The 22977-nt window shown below is 32.8% G+C and overlaps 1 protein-coding gene across 1 annotated transcript; it reads left to right on the top strand.

The window, feature by feature from the left end:
• The first annotated feature begins 157 nt into the window (after positions 1 to 157).
• Positions 158 to 2463, top strand: LOC126841869 (tRNA methyltransferase 10 homolog A). The gene is made up of 6 exons (XM_050578612.1): positions 158 to 665; positions 748 to 910; positions 1550 to 1693; positions 1761 to 1907; positions 1969 to 2074; positions 2136 to 2463. The coding sequence occupies exons 1-6, from the start codon at positions 394 to 396 to the stop codon at positions 2339 to 2341; spliced, it is 1038 nt and encodes a 345-aa protein (XP_050434569.1). The 5' UTR covers positions 158 to 393; the 3' UTR covers positions 2342 to 2463.
• Positions 2464 to 22977: the final 20514 nt, after the last annotated feature.

Here is a 22977-nt window from a genome sequence, read left to right as displayed (position 1 = left end):
GTATATAATATATATCTGTATATATTATTATATCAATATTATATATACATGTAATTGTTATAAATATATATTATTCTCGAGTGATAAGGTTCTAATTCCTACCAAGATGGCGGAAAGTGGCTGCTTCAATCTTCTCTATTGGTGGCATGTACAGTTAGCAATCTAGTTTATTATATATATCTATGGTTACCGCACAATTTTACCCGGCTTAACAACAACAGCAGCTGATATCGTTCTCTTTTTTATCGTTATCAATTATGGTTGTTCGTTTAAATCTTGATAACAAAAAGTCCAACTCGTGCGGTACGTGCGTATTTCCGATTTCGTATTATCGTACTTCGTTTGACAATTGAAGATCTAGCCAGTTTATTCTAAATAAATGAAGAATTTAAAATGACTACAGAAACTGAAACTGCATATACATCAGATATTTCATCCACAAAACTCGAATATATTTCAACTAAACCTGCAGATACATCAGATATTTCATTCCAAAAACAAGGATCGAATTCAAATGAATCAACTAAAAGACTGCTAAATGATATAAATGAAGAAGATTGTAAGAAATTTAAAAATGATAATGGCGTTGAAACACCAATGTCCAAAAGACAAATGAAAAAAATTCTAAAACAGCAAAAATGGTTAGAAAACAAGCCATTACGAAGGTAAAGTATAAAATATAAGTGCATATTGTATATACACTTATATTGTGTATACACTTATGTTATTATAATTTTTGTTTTACAGAAAATTCAATAAAGAAAAAAAGAAAGAAAAAAGAAAATGGAAAGCCGAAATGAAAGCATCTGGTAACGAAATACCTAAAGTAAAAACAAAAAAAATGAGTGAAAGTACATGTAAGCAGCGTGTTGTCTTAGACATGTCATACGATCATTTAATGTCTGAAAAGGTATGAATTATAGTTTTTTTTTATGTGTAATAAAAATGAAAAGGTTATTGATAAGTTGTTAATTAGTATTAATATTTGGGCTCTAATAGTTTTAAAATTAATAATAGTTAATTTTACTTATTTGTGCAATTTAAAGGATTTGAATACTTAATGGTATCTATTAGAATATCGAAAATTAAAATCCAAAGCCATAAATAATCAAAATAATTATTCGAATAGTGCAATATTTCCCATTACTTTACTATTACTATTCTTTATTATATTCTTAATAGTTCACAAATGTATTATATATTATACACTTTTATGTATATTAATTAGTATGCATTACTAGCAAGAAATATAGTTCCTGAATTTATTTCTTAATAAATCGATATAATATGTAAATATATCAGTACATTATTTTGAAACTCTTAAAATTTGCAAAATATGATATTTGATTATGATAGAAAAAAAAAATTATGTAGTAATTGTAATGTTTTTAACTGCCTAAAAATCTAGAGTGCATTGTTTTAATAGCCTGTAAACTATCAACAATAATATTTTATACAATTTTAACCAACTATGTATTAAATTGTTTTCATGATTATTATATCATAATTTATATTTCTATATAAATTATGTACATTTGTTTTTATCTAGGACTTATGCAAGTGTTCAAATCAATTACTTAGATGTTATGGAATAAATCGCAGAATGGAGAATCCAATGCAATTATATTTTTGTAGTTTCGAAGGAAAAATTAAAGAAACTATGGCCAAACATAATGGGTTTGAATTCTGGGATGTATGTTCAATTATAATATTTAATTTATTAAAACCAATTTTATAGTGGAAAAAAAAATTGTTTACAGATAAATTACATCACGGATTCTTTTGACAAAGCGTTCAACAAAGAAGATATTGTTTATTTAACTAGCGATAGTAAAAATATCATAGATACTATGGATGAAAACAAAATTTACATAATAGGAGGCCTGGTTGACCATAATTCGTGTAAAGTAAGTTTAATTTAGATAATTTCACACACATAGTTAAGAACATAACTCTTTGTATACTTAGGGTGCTAGTCTAAAAGTCGCAGAATCTCTAGGTGTTGCTCACGCTCGACTACCTATTACTGAAAATATTGATATGAAAACAAGGAAAATATTAACTATTAATCATGGTAAGTTTGTGCCTAAAATTTAAATAATAATCACTTGAATAACACGTAATAATTTTTTTAGTTTATGAAGTGTTGTCAAAGGTAGTTTCTGGCAATTCTTGGAAAGAAGCCCTTTTAAGTACATTACCAAAACGTAAAATATTTTCAGCAAAACATGAAAGTTCGTCAGATGAAGAAAATCATATTATAAAAAACGATGAAGAACAAAATGAACATACAGATATAATTAACTCTGACATTGTTGTAGAAGACAATTCTAAAAACTAAAAATGTTTTATTTTTATAAATTAAATCTTGATACGTTGTTGACAATAATTTGTTATTTATGTACAAACAATATTACAAAAATTTTGATTCAAAATATTAAATATCGTTTTTGTAAAATTATTCTATTCTTTAATTTATTTGGTTTGGAAACACAATATCAGAAAAATACCAACATTTATAAACCAGTTTTATATATTTCACCTTTAGGATAATACTTCATTATAATATTTACATTTTGTATCCATGTATTTTCATTTGTAAATCTTTAAGATAAAGAAATTTTAATAATTATTTTATTATAAATTGCTAAAATTAATTTTTCTGCTTTTAAAAATAAATGCAGAAATTATTTAATAATAATGCAGAATTTATAGTGAAATAATTTTTCACTAAATAAATATTTTACTCATGTTGTTTAGTTATTGTTGTTCTAGGTCGTTGATTTCATTACGAATTCGACTCTTTTATATATTTTATTATTTTTTGGATATTTGTGTAAACTGTTAACTACTTGTTTGGAAATATGGGTAGTACTTTAATATGTTATTTAAAAAAAAAATGAGATATAATGTAAAAAATGAAGTGATGCATTTAAATTAATTTATTCTATATTAAGTTTTATTTAAACATTTGTGATTTGTTTAATTAGATTTAACACAACATAGTTTAAAGTTTACAATTAATAATGATTCACAACATGAATTTTTTACGTAATAATCAGAAGTTATGCGTAACTATTAAATTCTAAAATAATATTTAAAGTAAATTAACTACATTTCGTAGTGATAAATAATATATTAGAGAATTAAGACAAAGCAATTAAGAAAGTTGCCATATAAAAATGTATTTGTACTTTCTTAATACAATTTGAATTACATTTTTAACACAAAAAAAAATGACGAGACATTATAATTTTTTTTTGATTGTTTAAAAAGTTAAAACTAAAACATAGCCTCAAAAATATATTGATCTACATAAATACTTATTATTTTGTCATGATAAAAAATTTGTAAAATATACAAATACGGCCCAATATGTATGCAATTTGTATACATACAAGTGCAAGTATATGCATGTTCGCCTTGATGACTAATGCCCTGTTCTAATTCATGGTTGGTGAATGATAACCCGTCCGGTTTGAAATACTTTTAAGGTATTTTTTCACCACAAATGGTCTCCATTCCAAAGTAACGAATACGCATTATCAAATTTAGCCTATAATTACATAGTAGTTTCTATAAACGTGAAAATGTAAAGCATTTAGTTGTTACTGTATTAAGGGTACCTATTCTAAAATTTACATTTTCCACGGTAACAATAAATATTATGTATATATACTAAGTAGTCTAAAGTTTTTTTAAAAAAATATTTAACCTTTATTTATATGTTAAAAATTTTAATGATCTATTCAAGATAATATACAAAACGTATTTGCATACTTAATGAACTTATGTTTACAATCAAATGAATTGATATAATATGTTAAAAAATAAATGTAGGTTTTAAAGTTACATGACTGGTAAAACATGTGCTCAACAGTCCATCCCTATCCCCTCCCCAATTTGAAGATAATCTTATAATTGGGTGGGCAATAAAAATTATAATTAAAATCTTGGTAGTTTTATACACAATTAAACCAGTTGTTAAAAATAAATTTAAGGTTGCCTTACTCCATACCTTTGAGGTATTAAAAATATCTTGTGTAATGAATAATCCTAATCTTAGCATTGATTTCGCTGTTCATTAGAAAATAATTGTTTACAGAAAGACACGATTGCGTGAGATCACTTATAATATAGTTGGGTAGTGGGTACGTGTAAACGCATTATGTAAATTATTTTTAAATCCGTTAATGTAAATCAATACACGCAGAACACGATTGAGTTTTTTTTTTTTTTTAATAATGGTCAAAGAAATAAACATGTCATTCTGTAAGAAAGGATTTAATGGTCTCCTTCTATCGGACAAAATTATATTAATTAGAGGGTATAAAAGCCGACGGGGTACAACTCATCCGTCGAAACAAAACTTGAATGTTGCACGTTACATAGTGTAGGTACATCTAAGTATCCCCCGAAGATATTTGTTATTTACTACCTATATAAGTATCATCATCGCGGTGGAATTTTAAAACTTGTTTTTTGGAAGTCATGTTTATAATAAAGACCGTGTTCAAATTGGGGTCCGTGTCGTGTTCGAAGAGCAAACGGCTAGAGTTGAGACCAGGTTTGTATAGTAATGTTATTCCGATAAAGGATTCGTCGAATGCATTTCTTAAAATTTATTTTCTTACAAATTTTACTATGGGACGTACTAGCGAATTTAATTCTAATCAATTTATAATCACAGATCACTTTCTAATCAGCTTTATCGCACCGACTCCAAAGCCAAAACAATTGCATTTCAGACTTTAAAGCTTTATTAATACACTTCAGTACACGATCATATTATATGATAATACACTGTAAATAATATGGCAGCGTATAAAATACTGGGATAAGATAATCTACACATTTTTCAATAAGAAACATGGTTGCGTACATTTTTTTGTATAGACATTCGAGTGTTTATATAGGTTAACAAATAACGAAAATTATCAATCAGGTACTGAAAAATGCTATTTAATATTTCAATAAGCTTGTACTATTTTTTGTACATAAATATTACATTATTGTTAACGACTTCTCGAGCATTTAATTTTAAATATAAAAAACATTTAGCTTGTAGAATTGTCTTCACAAATTCGCTTACATCTGTGTGTTGACTTAGGTCTTGATTATTTGTATAATTAAATTACGTTTTGGTAATGTACTTAAAAATGCATATCAGCAACCACTTTTGATAACAATTCATAAACTAAAAAAAGTAATAAGTGTTATTAAAGTGGTTATTATTTTATTTTTAAGCACGAACTTACCATGATACATAGTTAAAGTCGTCCATGTTTTCATATCAATTATTTTAGTAGGTAGACGAGCGACACCGAGAGACCTGACACGTTTCAGACCAGCACGCTGAGCATACAACAAGTAATGTACGGAACTGTGTGGAAAATTATCGAAATTAAACTTACTTTTCGCGTTTTATGATCCACCAGGCCTCCTATTACGTAAATTTTATCTTCGTCCAAAGTACTTATAACATTATTACTGTCGTGAGTTAAATAAACAACGTCTGTTCTGTTAAACGCTTTAACAGAAGAATCTTTGATTACATTTATCTGTAAATAATGAATTTTTTTCTGCTATTAAAGCGGATTGGAAAACTAATTATTATTGTTAAACATACATCGCAGAATTCAAACCCACTGTCTTTGGCCAAAACATCTTTAATATTTCTTTTTACACTAGAAATATATAATTGCATTGAATTTTGCATTCTGCGATTTATTCCATAACATTCACGTAATTTTGAACGAACAAATGTATATCATTGATATACATAGTAATATAAATTATGATAAAATAAACATGAGAACAACTCAATACATAGTTGATTAAAATTGTATAAAAAGATTATTGTTGACAGTTTACAAGCTATTGAACAAACTATTTTTAGGTAGTAAAATACATTACAATTACAACATAACATTTTTTCTATCATAATCAAATAGCATATTATGCAACTTTGAAATTTTGAGAATTTTGAAATAATGCACTAATATTATTTAAATGTTCTAATACAAAACATGTTGATAATTTTATAGTTAGTTAAAATTGCATCAGAAGATTATTTTTGACATTTCACTAGCTACTAAAAACAATACTTTAGCCTACATTTTTAGGCATTTTAAAAGAATATAATTATAACATGATTTATGTTTTTATATTAAAAACAAAATTTATTAATTTATTATCATCATGATCGCAAAATAAAAAACTATATAATATACCTTATCAGACATTAAAAAATCGTATGACATGTGACATCATGTCTACTACATTGCGCCGCTTAGATGTACTTTTACTCATTTTTTTCGTTTTAATTTTAGGTATGACTACTGCCTTATCAGAAGCTCTCTTTGCCGCTATCAATTTCATTTTTTCTATACTTATTTTTCTGCATAACAACAATTACAATAGCAAAAGTTCTTGGTTTATTGATTATTATTTTATACTTTACCTTCGTTAGGGCCTGCCTTCTAACCACTTTTGACGTTTTAGTTTTATTTCCATTTGTTTTTTAGATATGTTTGTTTCCTCAAAATTATCAATTTTAGATTTCGTATCATTTAGTTTTTTAGTTGATTCAGTTAAATTGGATTTGTGTTTGGTTGCTGGAACATTTTATGCATATGCGCAGTTTCAATTTTTAATTTGCTAGTTATTTATTTGTTGTAATTATTTTCAAATAGTTTTTAATTATCTAGACTTAGTCTGGTAGATTTTCAGTTGGCAAATGAATTACGAATACGAACGTAACTCACGTTAGACTTTGGTAAATTCAAACGAATTACCATAATTGATAGCGATTAAAAACACTACGATAACTACGATATGGGTAATTATTATTAATATACAATTACATGTTTTTATTTTCAAAATTAGTTGAGCCACCTAACATAATCTAATCGGTTTTTAAAGTTGTCTGTTTGTCTTAAGCTTCGTTTTCAATTGGGGCAACATGTACATTCGGAACTCTACGTATACGACACAGTCCACAGACGGTGCTACTTTCATCATTTTTAAATATTAAAAAAAGTTAAGAGAAAAGTTCTGCAGCAAACCCTCTATATGCACTCGCTCTATCGCGTTAAAAGTGAAGAAGATAGTGTTTCGATTACAAAGCGACCCAAACCCGATAAGATTCGATGCCATTTAAATTTCGTTTTGTCTTTTAAATATATTATAAGTTATTGCTTTTTTAATCGACATAAGTAGGGTTAGATTTCGATTTGTGCAAACAAATGTTTAAAACGATGTATGATGCAAAATGCGATACAAATTTAATAATGAAAATAAAAATCCAATGTATTATATAAACTTTAAAGTAATAATAATAAGAATAGTGTGTATGAAAACAAGTATATTTTAGGTAAACTTATCAGTATCTACCTTTTTAGGTATCAACTATTAGTATGAATGCGCAATATGTCATTATTATTGGCTACCAATCATATTTTTTAATAAGGAACATGTAATTATTAAGCGTTTTTTTCCTTCACTATGGGAAGGCAACATATGTTCCTAGTCAGTCTAGTGCTTATTCCTTAAATACGCTTCTGAAATTAACTCCTAAATGAAGGTATGTATCATTGTTTGTGTTGTTTTCTTGCATTACTTGAATACACGAGTACCACGAATTGGTATTTCCGCATAACTATGTTAAAAAAATAAAACTAAATTAAAGAATCACGAAGATTTCAGTTTACGAAAAAAATAACTATACACATATATAAGTATCAACGACTCGAAGATCTAGATCCATTTCGGAGGCGCACACAGGACGTTTACACCGTGGGAACGAAGAGCTAAACATGTAATATCACAACAATATAAGGTGTATAAGGTGTATATAGGTATTATTATTAATATGAAAGAAGACGAGCGCACGTCGCACGACAGAGAAATGCCGTCTAATGGACGTGGTTACGTTGTGATGTTATTGAATTGTCGCCTGTGCTCTGTATAATACGTATAATAATATAATATTATTTATGCCGGTAGCCAGAAGGCGTGCGTGTAAGACGCGAGCGAGCCAACGTCGCGCGCACACTCTCCGTCGCGACCCGTACGTGGGCCTATTGTACGCGGTGTTCACGAAGAAAATGGGTGTTTAAATGCCACCAGCCGGGGGGCACGTGACCAGCACGACGGTCAGGTCCGCGGTTCCCACGCTAATCCATCACGTATTTCGCGGCGGCTCTCCCCGCCGTCAATCTGCGACACATCCGCCGCCGCGTGTTAAGCGCGCCCAGCCTCGCTAGCGCTTGTCGCCCCGGCCTGCCGCCAGCAATTGCTCGCCGTGCGGTGAGCTGCCCGTCTCTTTTTGGCGCGCACGTACCGCGGCGTTTCGAAACGCGACACGCCTACTCCTCCACGATTTGGTACGGGCCCATTGACATTACATATTATTACTATAGTTCATGTACGTTATATTATTATTGTTTCTCCGCATAATAGCCGTACAATATTACTTTGACGCAGTTGTTGTTGATGTTGCTGTTACATTAATAATTAATGCGTTACACACGCATGACGCAACGACCACTGGATATCGTAATGATTATTATCTATATAATTTACATTTACCCGTGCGCAACAACATTGTAAGGATCATTATTCCAAGGCATTCCAACATTTTTACCACCGTGGCATATCCCTGTAATAACTACCTAATCAATCGCTTCCGCATGAAAAATGTCGGTTAACAAAAAACGAAATCCATATAATATACACGGCGCTTCCTTGTATGTATTATTTTAATGTAAAAAGTGTAAATTAAAAATTGTATGAAACCATTTTTTAACACTAAATGGTTGAAGCCTGGGGACTTTAGAATTAATCTTAAGTTATATGCTTTGGCACAGAATCATTAGAATTTAGGCTTTAGAGCATAAGCTCTGAAAGAGTAGGGCCTATAAAGTTGGCTTAAAGTTTAAACTCTTCAAAACTCCTTTGAGATCCTTTTAAGTGTGGGTAACCATTGGAGGCTACGTCAGTGTAGTTGCTAACATTTTAATGAGCTTCAAGAAGTTTAAAAGGGTCTAAACTCCAGCAGATGGCAACTCCTTATGGAGGAATAATTGCGATTGAGAATACGATTGAGTTTACCTGTACAGATTTGATGAACACGTTATAGTGTCCAAAATTACTGAAAAAACGTATTTGGTGTAAAAAAACTCGGCTGCCGATGAAGCGTTAGGAACCCGAGAGGTTTGAATGCCCACATTGTCCTAATTGGATACGAAACTTTAGAGAAACCGGTAAGCTTAAAAAGTGATTGTAAACAGTCTAACGAGACCAGAACTTTAAAAGTCAACGTCGGTCGTAAAGAAGGCAAAATCCTTCTTGTGATAGATATTGGCAATTGTGATTTTGAAGAATTGGAGATGACCAATACGAGTTACAATTACACGACTGCTTTACCCACGGTTAAGACTCTCTTTTGGTACTTTATTTATTTTTTGGACAAGCTCAGCATCCATAACAGCGATTTTAAAAAAAATGTCATCTAAACATAGCAACGCATATTCTCTGTTTTTGGCTAAATAATAATCGTAAAACATCTAGGTTTTCTCGTTGGCTTTTTTTTTATATTATTAACCCAACATTCACAATTTATATTTTAATACTGACATTTTTTTTACTTTTTTAAGTTCTTGTATTTAAGGTAAAATACAAGTTTTCTAAAAAACCGACGAGAGAACCTAATTAAAGTTCTCCTCTTTTTAACAATTTCGACGTTTTTTTATCTACGACCATTTCGCTTTGACTTACACGCTTTTCCATAAATACGTTTTTACCATTATTTTTAAAGCGTATAATTTACGTCCCCTTCAACTGTTATAACCATCGTCTAACGCAGAAACTATTAATACTGACCAATCAAGTGTTAAATATGCACTACTGTGTTTTACCTACAATATTGTTTCCCCATTATTAACAACTAGTGTAGAATTGTGTATAGTATAGCTAGACAAGAGTTCAACCTCTACCATTTTAGCATACAGCCATAGTTCACAGAAAGTAGATGCGTAATTATAATTTGGTCCACTAACTCGAAACACAATAAAGTAGTGGTTCTTTTAACACACGGTAGGCACTATTGATATTAGTGCGGGATAGAATCGTTGTTAATATTTTCGATTTTCATTGTCACTTCCTTGAACCAACATTTACAATTATTTTTGATTGCTTAACGCGATATTTACCTTAACAAAATGTCTGATGCGAAAATCGCAGTAGATGACATTAGTGTGTATAGGTGATTTTTTATTTTTACTAACGTTTTATGCATTTTGAAAAAAATTAAATTTAAGACACGTGCTTTGCACTTGGACAGCCACTTAACGTAGTAAGCAAGAACGCGTTTGATTTTGTAGCGAACAAAATCGTTATCCACGATCTCATAACCACTCCTTTTCACGGTCAAAATTTACATAGCGCCAATTTAATAGTGTAACCTAATAACAACGCTGTTATAAAATAACGAAACGCGCACGTGCAGTCTTTATTAGAGGCTAGAGAGTCCCTTGCTTAATTGCATACTCCCACGTTTAGTACTCCACGTCGAGTTTAACAACTATGGAAATGTACAAAAACGCGAGACGACCTAAGCATGTAGAACATTTTGGGAGTGTCTGTATAGCTAATAAAAGTTTTTAACGGGGTCGAGCCCTGTGCCGCCGGTGTCACACACACACATATGGCGAAGGGGCAGTTATGAGGCGTTTCGTTTTTACGACGATCCGAGACAAATCCGAGGGGAAAAAACGGTGTAAAACAAAAAATACAAAAAATATTACCAATTATTATCCGCCGTGTCGCTGAGTGTCGTTTCGGTGTCCGTGATTTTTTTTTAATAAGTCGTAAAATATGATTATATTATTCAAAGAAGAAAACCAACTTTTAAATTATATACAACATACGTATTGTACATTTATTATACACTTATACGGCCAAAAATATAAATGGGCACGCTGCGTCGCTATACAATAATAATAATAATAATAATATGTTTTTCCACCCGTTCGTTCCCCGCCGACGATCGTTAAACGACGATATTTTAAGCAGGATTTTTTCCTTTTCCTTTTGACAGCGGTCTCACTGAACATAAACGTGGATGGTTTTTTTTTTAATTTTGGTTTTTATTATAGGCTTGGCAACACAATAAAAGCCACGTTTGGACCGCCCGAAAACCGGTTACAGGCTGTTATACGTCAGCGTTGCGGGCCACACACAAAAAAAAAAACGTGCTAGCTCTGTCTTTCTCCAACCCCAAATATTATTTTTGCAAATTTTTGGGAGTGTGTTTTTTCTGGACATATGTGCCAATATACTCGCATATCACACATGTGTTTAATTAGTCACACATTAACGGCGTCGTGGCGACTTCTTAACTCACTTATCTACAAGTTTCAGTTATAGTATTTGGAGATGGGATAAATGTAAAAACTACCTATTTTCGTACGAAAATTAATTTGTTTAATGAAATATTGCTATTTTTGAAGTATCAATTCACGAAGCAATTTCATATAAGTTCATCTTTTGTATAACACAAGACTCAAGAGGCGTATTTTGAAGGTGCACACAATAGGTATTCAAGGTTGCATGGACCTATTAAGATATCATTTTTGCTGGAAACTCGTGACTTCATTATGAAGGAAAAACATTTTCATGAATATCTGAAGGACGTCGTGTGACCATGGTTTCGCACACTCGCCAAAAGAGAGTGGTAATAAAATATATGTAGGTATAATTCTAGTATAAATGTTATTAGCTACTTTAATTTGTAGTATATAATATAAACTATACATAATCTTATGGCTTCTATTACATTGTAAATATTAGTAATAAATTATAATGTACATTGTACAGTTTTTATTCTTCGTTTTCAACTGATATTCATTTTTTTTTAAACTCATTTAGTGCTATCACTGTATTACAAAATGATAAATTCTTCTTTCAGTGTGCTCTGGTTAGGACTCAGGTGTCTTGGAAGTCAATTTGATTCTACTCTTTTTTATCGTAGGTATCTTATGCTATATCTTCTTCTCCATGTAATTTCTAAATTTTCTTTCCCTGGAAAATTTGTCTTTAGAATTTCGGGATGGGAGTAAGACCATCCCATAGTATATCTTCTTATTGAAAATAAAACAACTTAGTATTCACGTATGTGTGTGTATAGTTGAGGTTAAGAAGAATTAAATAACTTATATTACCTATGTAAAACATTCCCCAAGGTATGTTCCTTAATAAATCCCTTGGTTTAATATAAATCTAGGTCCCATTCTTATTTGTTTTTTTTATGCCCCTATGCCCTAAGGTTCATTTCCATGGAAATTATTAGAAAGCCGATACAGATTTGTGTCATGTATCATAAACGAGTAACACGGGATCACTCCATGTTTCACACATTTATTAGGTATTGTAAAACATGAATAGGTAATTCAATTGTATTCAGTTTGTATAGGACATTTTGCACCCAACAATTTTACAACGCCCTTCGCCTCAGTCCTCATTAATAGAATCCATAAGCCGTAGGTATAAATAATGTTTTTATTTATACAGTCTTTAGCGGATTCCGGCTTCCATTTCGCGCATATCTTAATGGCCGTGTTGCCGTCCGGGGCACACTGCACAGTGCACTTGCAATTCTCCCCTTCTAATACTGACAACAAAATATAGGTAGGTATTAATAAAGTCTAGTATAAGTCATCGGTCAGTTGTGAAATTGGGATGAGAGGTAATATACTTTGACAAAGAGGACAAAATAATGTTTTTAGGTATTTCGATACGGAGCAACCGTCCGCCCTCGACGCAGTAAGCCTGCCCCCGGTTTCTGATATGTATAGATCTTTTTTCCTTTGTATTGTTTGAACGACAGTGCAGCGGCGGCGGCGGCTCCGGTTATTTTTATTTTTTTAACCGGCCGGCGGTGGCGATGGGTCTTGGCGTGCGTGTGTATATATTATTATTATTATTATAAGGAATACACGGCGGCCGTCGCCGCGGTTTTCTTTAACATTGTCTTCGCCGGATGGCGGTGGCGGTGGACGGTGGACAAGCAGGACGGTGGCGGCGCGCACGGCGCATACATAATATTATTATCGCGCGGCATTATCTATGGGGGCCGGTTGTGATTTAACGAGCGACGGGCCGTCGTCGAGCGGCAGGACCAGAGTGTTGTGGGGGGTAGGGGAAGTGAACGCGCGCGCTACACACACACACACACACACACAGCGTTCAACCGGTACCGTGGGATCCCGGTAGACGTGGAATCCGTTTCTGATCGTGCTGCGAGGGCGTGTGACCGGTTATACCGTGGCCTCGCGCGCGCGCCGCACCGGCCGGGCCGTCCGCTCGCGCCGTGCGACTCGCAATCGTGACTGGGTCGTCTATATTATTATAATATATAGATAGTGTGCGTTTGTGCCGCGGCGACGGCGTCGTAAGCGGCACGTCCCGCAGTAATGTGCTCCTCTCCGCGGGCCGCCCCTACGCTGCCGCCCAAAGCGCGCGCGCCGCCACAACGAAACGGTGTCGGTGCCCACGACTCGATGATCGAGAGAGCGCGTGTGGACGATCGATGCGACGACGTGTTAATCAATATTTCCGTCCTAATGTAATTATTATTATCAACGCTCGTTGTTGGCGTCAGAGTGAAACCCGTGAGCTTATCTTTACACGCGCGCGCACGACTCTCGTTATGATTTTCCCATAAGCGCGTGTGTGGCGTAGCTTTTCACGTGCTGTCGCTTGACAAGACAAAAAATTGTGCATGTCGGCAAACATGCAAACTTAAAGATGATAAAATATTAGATTTTATAAAAAAGAAAGAAATGTATTAAATAGTAAAATATCAGCAATCGCTGTGATGATGTTAAATGTTTTGTATGGCTAAAATAAGTTTTGGCAGGTTTATACCCCTCAAGCCTCGCCGCCATTTTTGCGCCAAATCTGTAGTTGGAAAATGTATAAGTATTTACGATATTTTTTACTATAAAAATAAAAAAATACATTTACTCGAGAAAGTTACCTGAAAAATAAAGTGTAGAATGTAATGTAAATCAAATATAAGGATAAACTTAATAGAATCTAGGCTCTAGTATTGTAACACAATAACCAACGTTTTTCCCATTAATAAAAAAAACCTGTCGATTTAACTATATTTTTGGATAATTAGTGGTTATAATTAATAAATTACAATAATCGATAATAGATAAGTATCTGAATAAATATTTGATTCAAATTTAATTCTAAATTTTATATTGTAATGGATGTTTAAGCATCTCATTAACTGTTTGTCTATCTCTCTCTAGACTGTCTAAATAGAGAAACTTCCATCCTCTCCAAGGCGACCAAACCAAGAAAACCAACTTTTATTACTCGTAAAACGTAAGAAGTCATTTTAAATTTAAGAAGCGGCGTTGTGTAGTTTAAACGTACTTTCATTTGGCAGCACCGTTGGGGTCAGACGAATTTGATGGAATTAGTACATGGACGTATCAATTAGACACCAATCAACGTTTCTTCATTATAATAATAATCTCGTTGTATAAACAGTGATTGCGGTTTTCTTTAATTTCGGCGAGCATAAATAATCAATCGGTGCTGCAATTATCCAGTCGAAGGTTTTAAATAACACAAAAAAAAAATCACTGTTGACAAGGTTATATGGGATACGAGACAATATTGTATCGAGTCGGACGATACAAATATTAAAGTTATTCGACATTGAGTAATCCAATATTATAGCTGTTTTTTTCTATTATTTGTGTGGATACCGAATTATCAGATAAACCGTATTTTATTTAGTCAAATTTAAAAAACATGGTAGGGTTTACTCGTATCCAACTATTGTTGTATTATTTTTGTTTGGCCATAATATTTAAATATTTCAATTTTCAACAATATAATTGTCGAAACTCTTTTATATTGATACAACAGTTATTACTAAGAAAATATGTAACGTCCTTTTCGATTTGCAACGTACCCTGCAATTGAAGCCGATATACAGTACACGCTTATAACAAGCTATCTGGGTAGTGTATAAGTTCTTAATGTATAGTATTTAAAAATATAAAACCCCTTATTTAAAATTTATAAAATATAAAAATAAGTATTCAATACTATTAATAAAAAAAAAAACAAAACTTCCAAACTGATTTAGTATAAATCATCAATGACCTAATATTTCAAAGTATTACAAAACCTACTACTAATCGCTAATGATAATAATTAATAACTAATCACAGTAATTTATTTTATCTGCCTTACATTTTAGGTGTTTACATGAAGTTTACAAGAAAACTATGATAACAGTAGACATTCAGCTAATTAGTGAGTTATACTTTATTGTGTTTAGAATGTTATAAAAACTCTGTAGGTAGTTAAAACTTTAGATTAAAACTTCATAATAAACGATAATAATATTTTATGGCTAACACGTGGTTGTACATCATAATATAATTAATATTTAGATATAATAATTAATATAATCAATATTACAAGTTTTAGTTTGTTACAATAATGTTTCCATCATTGCATTTACAAAATTGTATTTGAGAATTAAAAATTTTAATACAATTTTTAACAAAAAATCTAACATTTCCATAGGGTCAAGTGAGGTAATTGTAAACGAACAGGGACCAATGTAAATGCAATTTGTTTAATAAAAAGAACAAACAGTGTTTTTTTTAATTATGTGGTATATTAACATCTTATAGTTGAAATTGAAAATTGTTGATTACTTTTTAAAAAAAATATCATTTACTTTTGCCTCATTCGTTTACAGTTACCTCAGTTGACCCTACTAACATATATATTACATAGTATCGTTTAAAATCCAACTATCGCGCATTTCCATAAATAGAGCCGCGTTTAACAGGGCATCAAATTTTAGGGAACCAATATAGGAGCGATGTTTACAGATCGGCGAAATGTATTTTTCCCTCGGGCGGCAGTTTAGCTAAATACGGTACTGTCTTTAAACCTTAACCTTTTAACAATATCCATATTTTAACGGTTTCTTAAAGCGTTATTAGGATTGTCTAGTGAACGAAAAAAGAACACGTTACGGGTGTGTCTGCAACGACTTTAAACAAATAAAACGTGTTTTCAATTAAAAGTAAATCTATTTTGAGCTTAAGGATGCTTCATTGAATGGTATAATATGCGCATTATCTATTCAAAAACATATGGCAAACTACCAAACCCTAAAAAGTGGCGCCATTTGAGGGTTTCGCACTGTGCCTACTTAAGCCTCCTTGTATATTTATTTATACTTTTTAGTCGTCGGCCAGCATTATATTTTAAATTGTATTTGTAAAAGGTGTAAATAAACAAAAACTACTTACATTTAAATTTTACAATTTTTTATGCAGGTTATATTAAGTCATTAATTAATTAGTCATAAATATCGTTTGATGATTACATTTATTTGTTTATTCATTAAATCAACAAAAAACCGAAGTTGGATCTAAAGTTTAATACATAAATCAATAAACAGATAATTAGATAGTTTATAATAGACATTGAGGAGGAGTAGCCGAGTGGGTAAGGCGGCAGTGTGTTAGCGCTCACTGTCGCTGGTTCGACACTCGGTTACGGGTGCTCCGTTTGCTGGGCGAGCAATAGTCCGGTGAAAAGGAGCCGCCATCCCCCTCTCTGACTGACTGACTGACTGACGGACGACCCGTCCTGGATGCGAATTCGTCAAGAAACCGTCTCATGACGGCAGCGTTGGCTTTCATGACCCGTTAAGCTACATGAAAAAAGTAAAAAACAAAAACAATAGATATTAGGTCATCCTTGGTTATTCCTTGGTCCAGCCGAATGAATTTACCAATTTATTATACCGAATTTCGAAGTATAGTAATGCAACGAAAATCATACTGCATACAACTTACATGAAAAATTGACTGAGGAAGAGACAAATCTGGCCGTCTATGGAGACGAATTAGACAACCTGTAGTTGAACCACTGAACGCGATGATGGTGACATAAATGTAAGTAACATAAACTGATCCGGCTTGGTTATACCGATATGCTAAAATTACAATTAAATTATTATAACTTTTTTAACAGCCCAAAAATCGTTAAGGTGCCGTTGAAATCAAATATAAACTATGAAAGATATGGAGAAAATTGAATTTCCGTATTTGCATAATAGTTTTTACTTCAATGAATCCGAAAAAATATTTATTATTTATTTCTAGTTTCTTTTACAGTTTAATCCACCACGATATATCATGTCATAGGTATATCATTAAATCACTGTAATAAGCCGATCAAGGCTTTATAAAAAGTATTCGCATATTTCAAAACCTGAGCAGTTACCGGACAGACCAGTGTTAAGTATATATCATCAATTTGTTGGCACGTTCGGGATAATTTATAATTAATCGATTTAGGCAATCTTCCAAGTAGACGCCGACAATGAGATTTGTATGCAGACTACAAGTGCCTTCGGGGTAGTATGTCAAGTTCTCACGTCAATAAACACGTTGTTCGACGTTTTACTAATTTTCTTAGCCACATAATACTATGATATTTATATATTAACTTATTTAAAATGCCGACCACGCGCTGGACGGGTTTACGTTAAAAAATTCGCGTGTAAATCTATTCTCTTTCGTTTTTCATCTTTATCTACTAATAGTAGCCTACTATCCATAAATGTGGTGGTATTGATTTTTGGTTTTCTACTCTTGATTCGTATCATTATAACTCTGTTAAGGTTTACATCAAATCATAGAAAAGTCGTTCATAATACTATAATAGTAATTTTAACATATTCAAATGTATGTATTCATAAACCAGGTTGTCGCTGCTTCCACCAGACTGTACTTATAGTCAACTGCACTTTCTACATATTTTGATTTTGCAAGAGTTTTTTAAAAGGTGTCGAAAAATGCTTTAGTTGAAGCCTGAATAAGAGACAAAAATACGATTACATGTTTTTTTTTTACAATAAAATCTATCTCAGTGTTAATATTACAATTTAAGAGTATCCACATTTTTCAGACGTTCTACGGTGCATTACTATTAAGTTTTCCCACCCGAAGCACTATAACTATCGAAAACCTAACCAAATATTTAAATACATTATATATTATTTTTACAGGTATTGTAACTTGAGCAAAATATTTCACAACAGCCAACACATCGTTCGTAAATGTTTCCCGTGTGATTTGATCTGTTCGCATGGATATCATCATCTCAGTGCCACTATAACTCCAAAAACATTCTCCGCAACGTAAACTACTATTATTCTACGACCGAATATTACATTTATACATGCGTATTCGCAATAGTGTTACGGACAAGAGCTTTTTTAAAATATATCATGGGTGAACCTGCGCGAATACGCGTCTGGTTCTTAACTCGTATAAATAGTAGTTATTTTAACGTTTCGACATTTTTAAAAACAAAGTTTAAAATCGTTTGTAGATAGTAAAAATGAAAATCATGTCTAATGGGTAATGTCGTTTACTTAACTCTGTGGCACTCTATAGAGTCGAACACTACAACAGTGATCCAGGCAATCTCCCCCCCCCCCCCCAGGAGATATATATATATTGTAATCAAGTGTACATTGTTGCTTTCGTTGGAAACCCTGGCGCAAAACGACAAGCGCCTGTTGCTGGAAGTGTGCAATTATACAAAGGCGACGGATGACGATGGCCATAATCGTCGTGATAATAGGGCCGGCGTTAAGTGAGCACGTGCATGCGTTAACCATCGGTATGTAGTCGGTCGATGCCGGTGGCGATTCATTAGAAAAAGTTGTAAGCGTTAGTTCACAAACACACGCACACACGGCGCGCGTACGCCTCGTGAACGGTGACACGGTGTGCGGGCAAGCGGGCAGGCAGTGAAGGGTTTTTCTGGCGGCGACTATGCGAAGGCGCGTGACCGGCACCAGACGCAATGTATATAATAGTAATATATATTATGTGCGTTATATTATATGTACCTATATATACAAGAAGGGGCCGTGGGAAACCAAACCGGAGCTTCTCGACACACGTACAATCGCCACCGCCGTTTGTGTATACCCAGTACGCCGACACTATACCTACCGTGAATATTATTGTATAGGTATAAGTACACCACGAATGACAAACGGCCGACTGCCGTCGATTGACTTTTTTTTTTTAAATAATTTTTTTTCTAACCGTTTAGCGTGAACGTTTGAAAATTGTCGTTACGCGTGAAGTAATATTTAATATTATAAATACAATAATAATAAAAACTCCATTACACCAAAATCGAACTGTCTATAACATAATATTATGTCGTCATACTCTGCTCAATGAATGAAACACATAAGATTATATATTGAATTAAAATAATACAATATAATATATTTTTAATGGGTCGCACGAAACTATAATACTTTTTTGCAGACGGGATACGGTAGATAGCTGTCTTATATGCAACAAGTTGACAGAAAATGAACCGTGCTCACGGGGGAGGTAGGGTGAAATCAAAATTATATTCCTCAAACGTTTGCACATTTTAGTTTAACCAGAATGTAAAATATCTTGTAAAATGTACAAAAAGGTACTGTCCAGATCGGGAATTATCATAAAAAAGCTTAGTCGGTTCAGTAATAATCACACACCCTTATAGTCGTGTAAAGAAAAAAAACATTGTTGAAGTCAAACAAAACCATTAAACAATTTTTGACCTATCCCATTCGAATTATTATTTTACTCCAAGCCAATCACTTTTACCCAACATTCTAAACAGCGTAATGCGAAAAATAAACCGAAATTTATCAAAAATCTAGATATGTATGTGATTCAGGTGCGGTTTAAGCGGCTAAGCTAATAGGCTTAATTCGGTGGGCCGCGCTTAACTGTTATGTCGTAGGCCGGCAGTAGGGCCTTTGGGGACTATTACATAACCTGAAGACAACGTTTGTCTCCTTCTATGGATAAAACTATTAAGTATACACTATTCACGACAGCCTTATCCTATAATCTTGCTCCTTTGACCCAATAAATTCAATAAAATCCAACGGCATTCGTGTAATGTACATGATTATAATTGCTTGCATGCTGTACTCATACACGCTACATTATTGTTCAAGCATAATTCTGAGAATACAACTTAGATCAAACGGTTATAATAACCGTTACTGTTACTACTGTATAATTATTACATAAAATATAATCAATTATTTTACACGCATTGTAACAACAGAGGATAAGCTAAAATAGTCTATTGGTGAACAACAGATGTGTTAATATTTCTAACGTTCGGTTTACAATATCGTTTCGATGTTATTAACTCCTCTCGCATTAACAATTAGTTCGAGACAAACAGATGGGTTATTCAACCAAGTAAAACCGTAATTCGCGATATCTTTTGTAACGGAACTACAGGCCAATTACAAACAAAAACAAAAATTATTGCTATCGCCCCGATATTGATGGATGATGGACACCAAGAGCGTGATGCTTATCGTTTTATTCAGGTCAACAACTTGCGGATAATATCAAAGGACCGCGGCTAGTCTACGACGGTAAACGTATGGCTGGGGGGTCGCAATCGTCCGACGGTCGCCCAACCTACATTAGCGGTAGTCAGAAATAATATTAATGAACAGTTTTGGAACTGCCGCGTGTGGTAACGCTACGGTGAAATCACGCGTTTCCTGTGTTTACACAACCATTAAAAAAAACCGACGGTCACACCAACAACGCTGTGTATGTGTATAGGTATAGAGATATGTATGCGTGACAATGAAACTGGATACAAGTCCAAGCGGAGGGTTGCCGCGGGGGAGATGCGAGCCTCTGGGTCGAGGAGATCCGAAAGTCGAAACGGCAGGTGTACTGTCATATTATGATTCCCCTCCTACCACAACGGGTTGGGTCTTCCACGCGCAAGCACGCGATCACGAACCAAACGGACCGGCTCCACACATACAATAATGATATACTGTACATAATATTATACATACATTTAATGTATAAGAATCCAATCTCTTTGGTCGTTGTTAGGTATACGGTGCACATCGTATCCACCGTCTATGTATGTATGTATGTATAATAGGAAGAAACAAACAGCTCATCGTCGGGGGCGGAGTTGAGTACGTGTGGTGATGGCGGCGGGCTGTTGGGTCGAAAAGGGTGCAATATAGCCTACGAGAACCCCATACAAAGACAGTAATGTTGTGGGATATGAAATAATAAGAACAAAAAAAAAACAATATCCTTTGAAGTATAAAAAAAATCTCAAAGTCACTCCCTTTTCTTATATTGTTATAAGTATTCTTATATAGTTAAAAGTATACTCCGAGTATCTAATTTTATACTATATTCAATTAAACACAAATACAACTTACAAATTATTTGTAAGTGTTAAAACAATTTGTTTGTATAGTAAATAGTAAATGAACCATCAGTTATTATTTTTCTAAATGTATACACGTCTGTTATATTATTGTACACACATAAATAATATACGTTTTTATCATACCTTTATTAACAAAATACGTATTTTTGGCTACATAATACATTTAAGTTACACTAGAGCCTAGGAATAAAATACATTTTCCATTTATTAATATACGGTAATTACGTAGGTTCGAGTTTTGTCCTAAAGGCTCCAAGATTAAATTACCCTTCACACATTTTTTTTAAGAATTACATAGGTCATTATTAATATTTATTGCTTATTATTTCCGACACTTTGATTTTTATCTGATAAGGCGTTATTTAAATATATAACTTAAATTAATAATTGTTTTAGTTTAATTACACGGTGTCGCATGTCGATAAAAATCAGTATTTTTAGTTTTTTTTTTAGTTAGTTAACAATAACCTCTTAGTGTACCCTAACCTTGCCTTAGGTGTAACATCGATTTAAAAATAATAGGTTGGTATCTACTAATTCTATGAAAATACAAATACACTTTGTCAGTTAAAAACATATGGATGTCTACAAATAAAGCATGTTATCGTAACTTTAATTCAAAGTTGTATTGAATATAATTATAATTGAAATCAAATATTCAGTCGGATTAATCTAATTTTTAAATATATTTTTCCGATTTTGAATATTATTTAATTTTAAGTTATATTTGTGTTCAACAGAATTTGATAAAAATAGCAGCATTATTATAAGAACTTAGAAGTAACTTACAACACAATTCAAGTATTTATAATTTGATATCACATTAATTAAACAAAATTAAAAGTATATTATATACTTAAAACTCGGGAAAAAAGAAGTCGTTTCAGCAGTTTAGGAGATATTGTGGATTTAGACACAAAAAAAAAGCAACACATCGTAGCAAAAACATCTTCTCAGCTTAGCATCGAAGCTAATATTTATTACGTCTTGGACATTGGCAAGTATACTTTTGGTTGTTATGATTTATTAGTGTTGTAAAGCGAATCACGAACTTTTCTTGCGTGAATTCTACTTGTCGAAGTGAAAGTACTAGTACACACGTAACTAATTGATACATTCAATAACAAAAAAAATACAAAAATTTACCGCTGAAAACACTGTCGACTCTCGTTGTAATGGGAATGGGATACCTTCTTTTTCGGAGGTGAGCAATAAATAGCTCCCCCGGCACAAAGAATGGACATCTCTTAATATTGTATTACTATTATTATTATTATTATTATTATTATTAAGGAACGACGACTGTACGATAATAATGGATACATTGCGTGTGATTTATTCGCACGAAGATGTTCGGCACGTAATATTGTACCTACGTATTTGTATACACCTGTATAATATTGTTTCTCTCGCCTTGAACGGTTGTCCGCGGCAAACCGTCTATTACACCGTCGTAGATATTATTATTGCTCACACTAGGCACACGAAATTACCCGTATTAAGGGCCTTCCTTACGTTCTCCGCCCCAAAGCCGTCGTTCTTTGACTGGTTGCGTACCGTGGCACAGTGTCTTTGTGCGTTTGTTTCTCTGCGTTGCAGCAC

The sequence above is a fragment of the Adelges cooleyi genome, unplaced genomic scaffold (genome assembly GCF_023614345.1).
Source record: "Adelges cooleyi isolate 19-005CV unplaced genomic scaffold, UGA_ACOO_1.1 ACOO_flye_CR_arks_rails_tigmint_CR_PRNA_41, whole genome shotgun sequence".
In the NCBI taxonomy this organism is placed as follows: Eukaryota; Metazoa; Arthropoda; class Insecta; order Hemiptera; family Adelgidae; genus Adelges; species Adelges cooleyi.
Note: the sequence above shows the minus strand (reverse complement) of the source record. Positions and strands in the feature narration are given on the sequence as shown.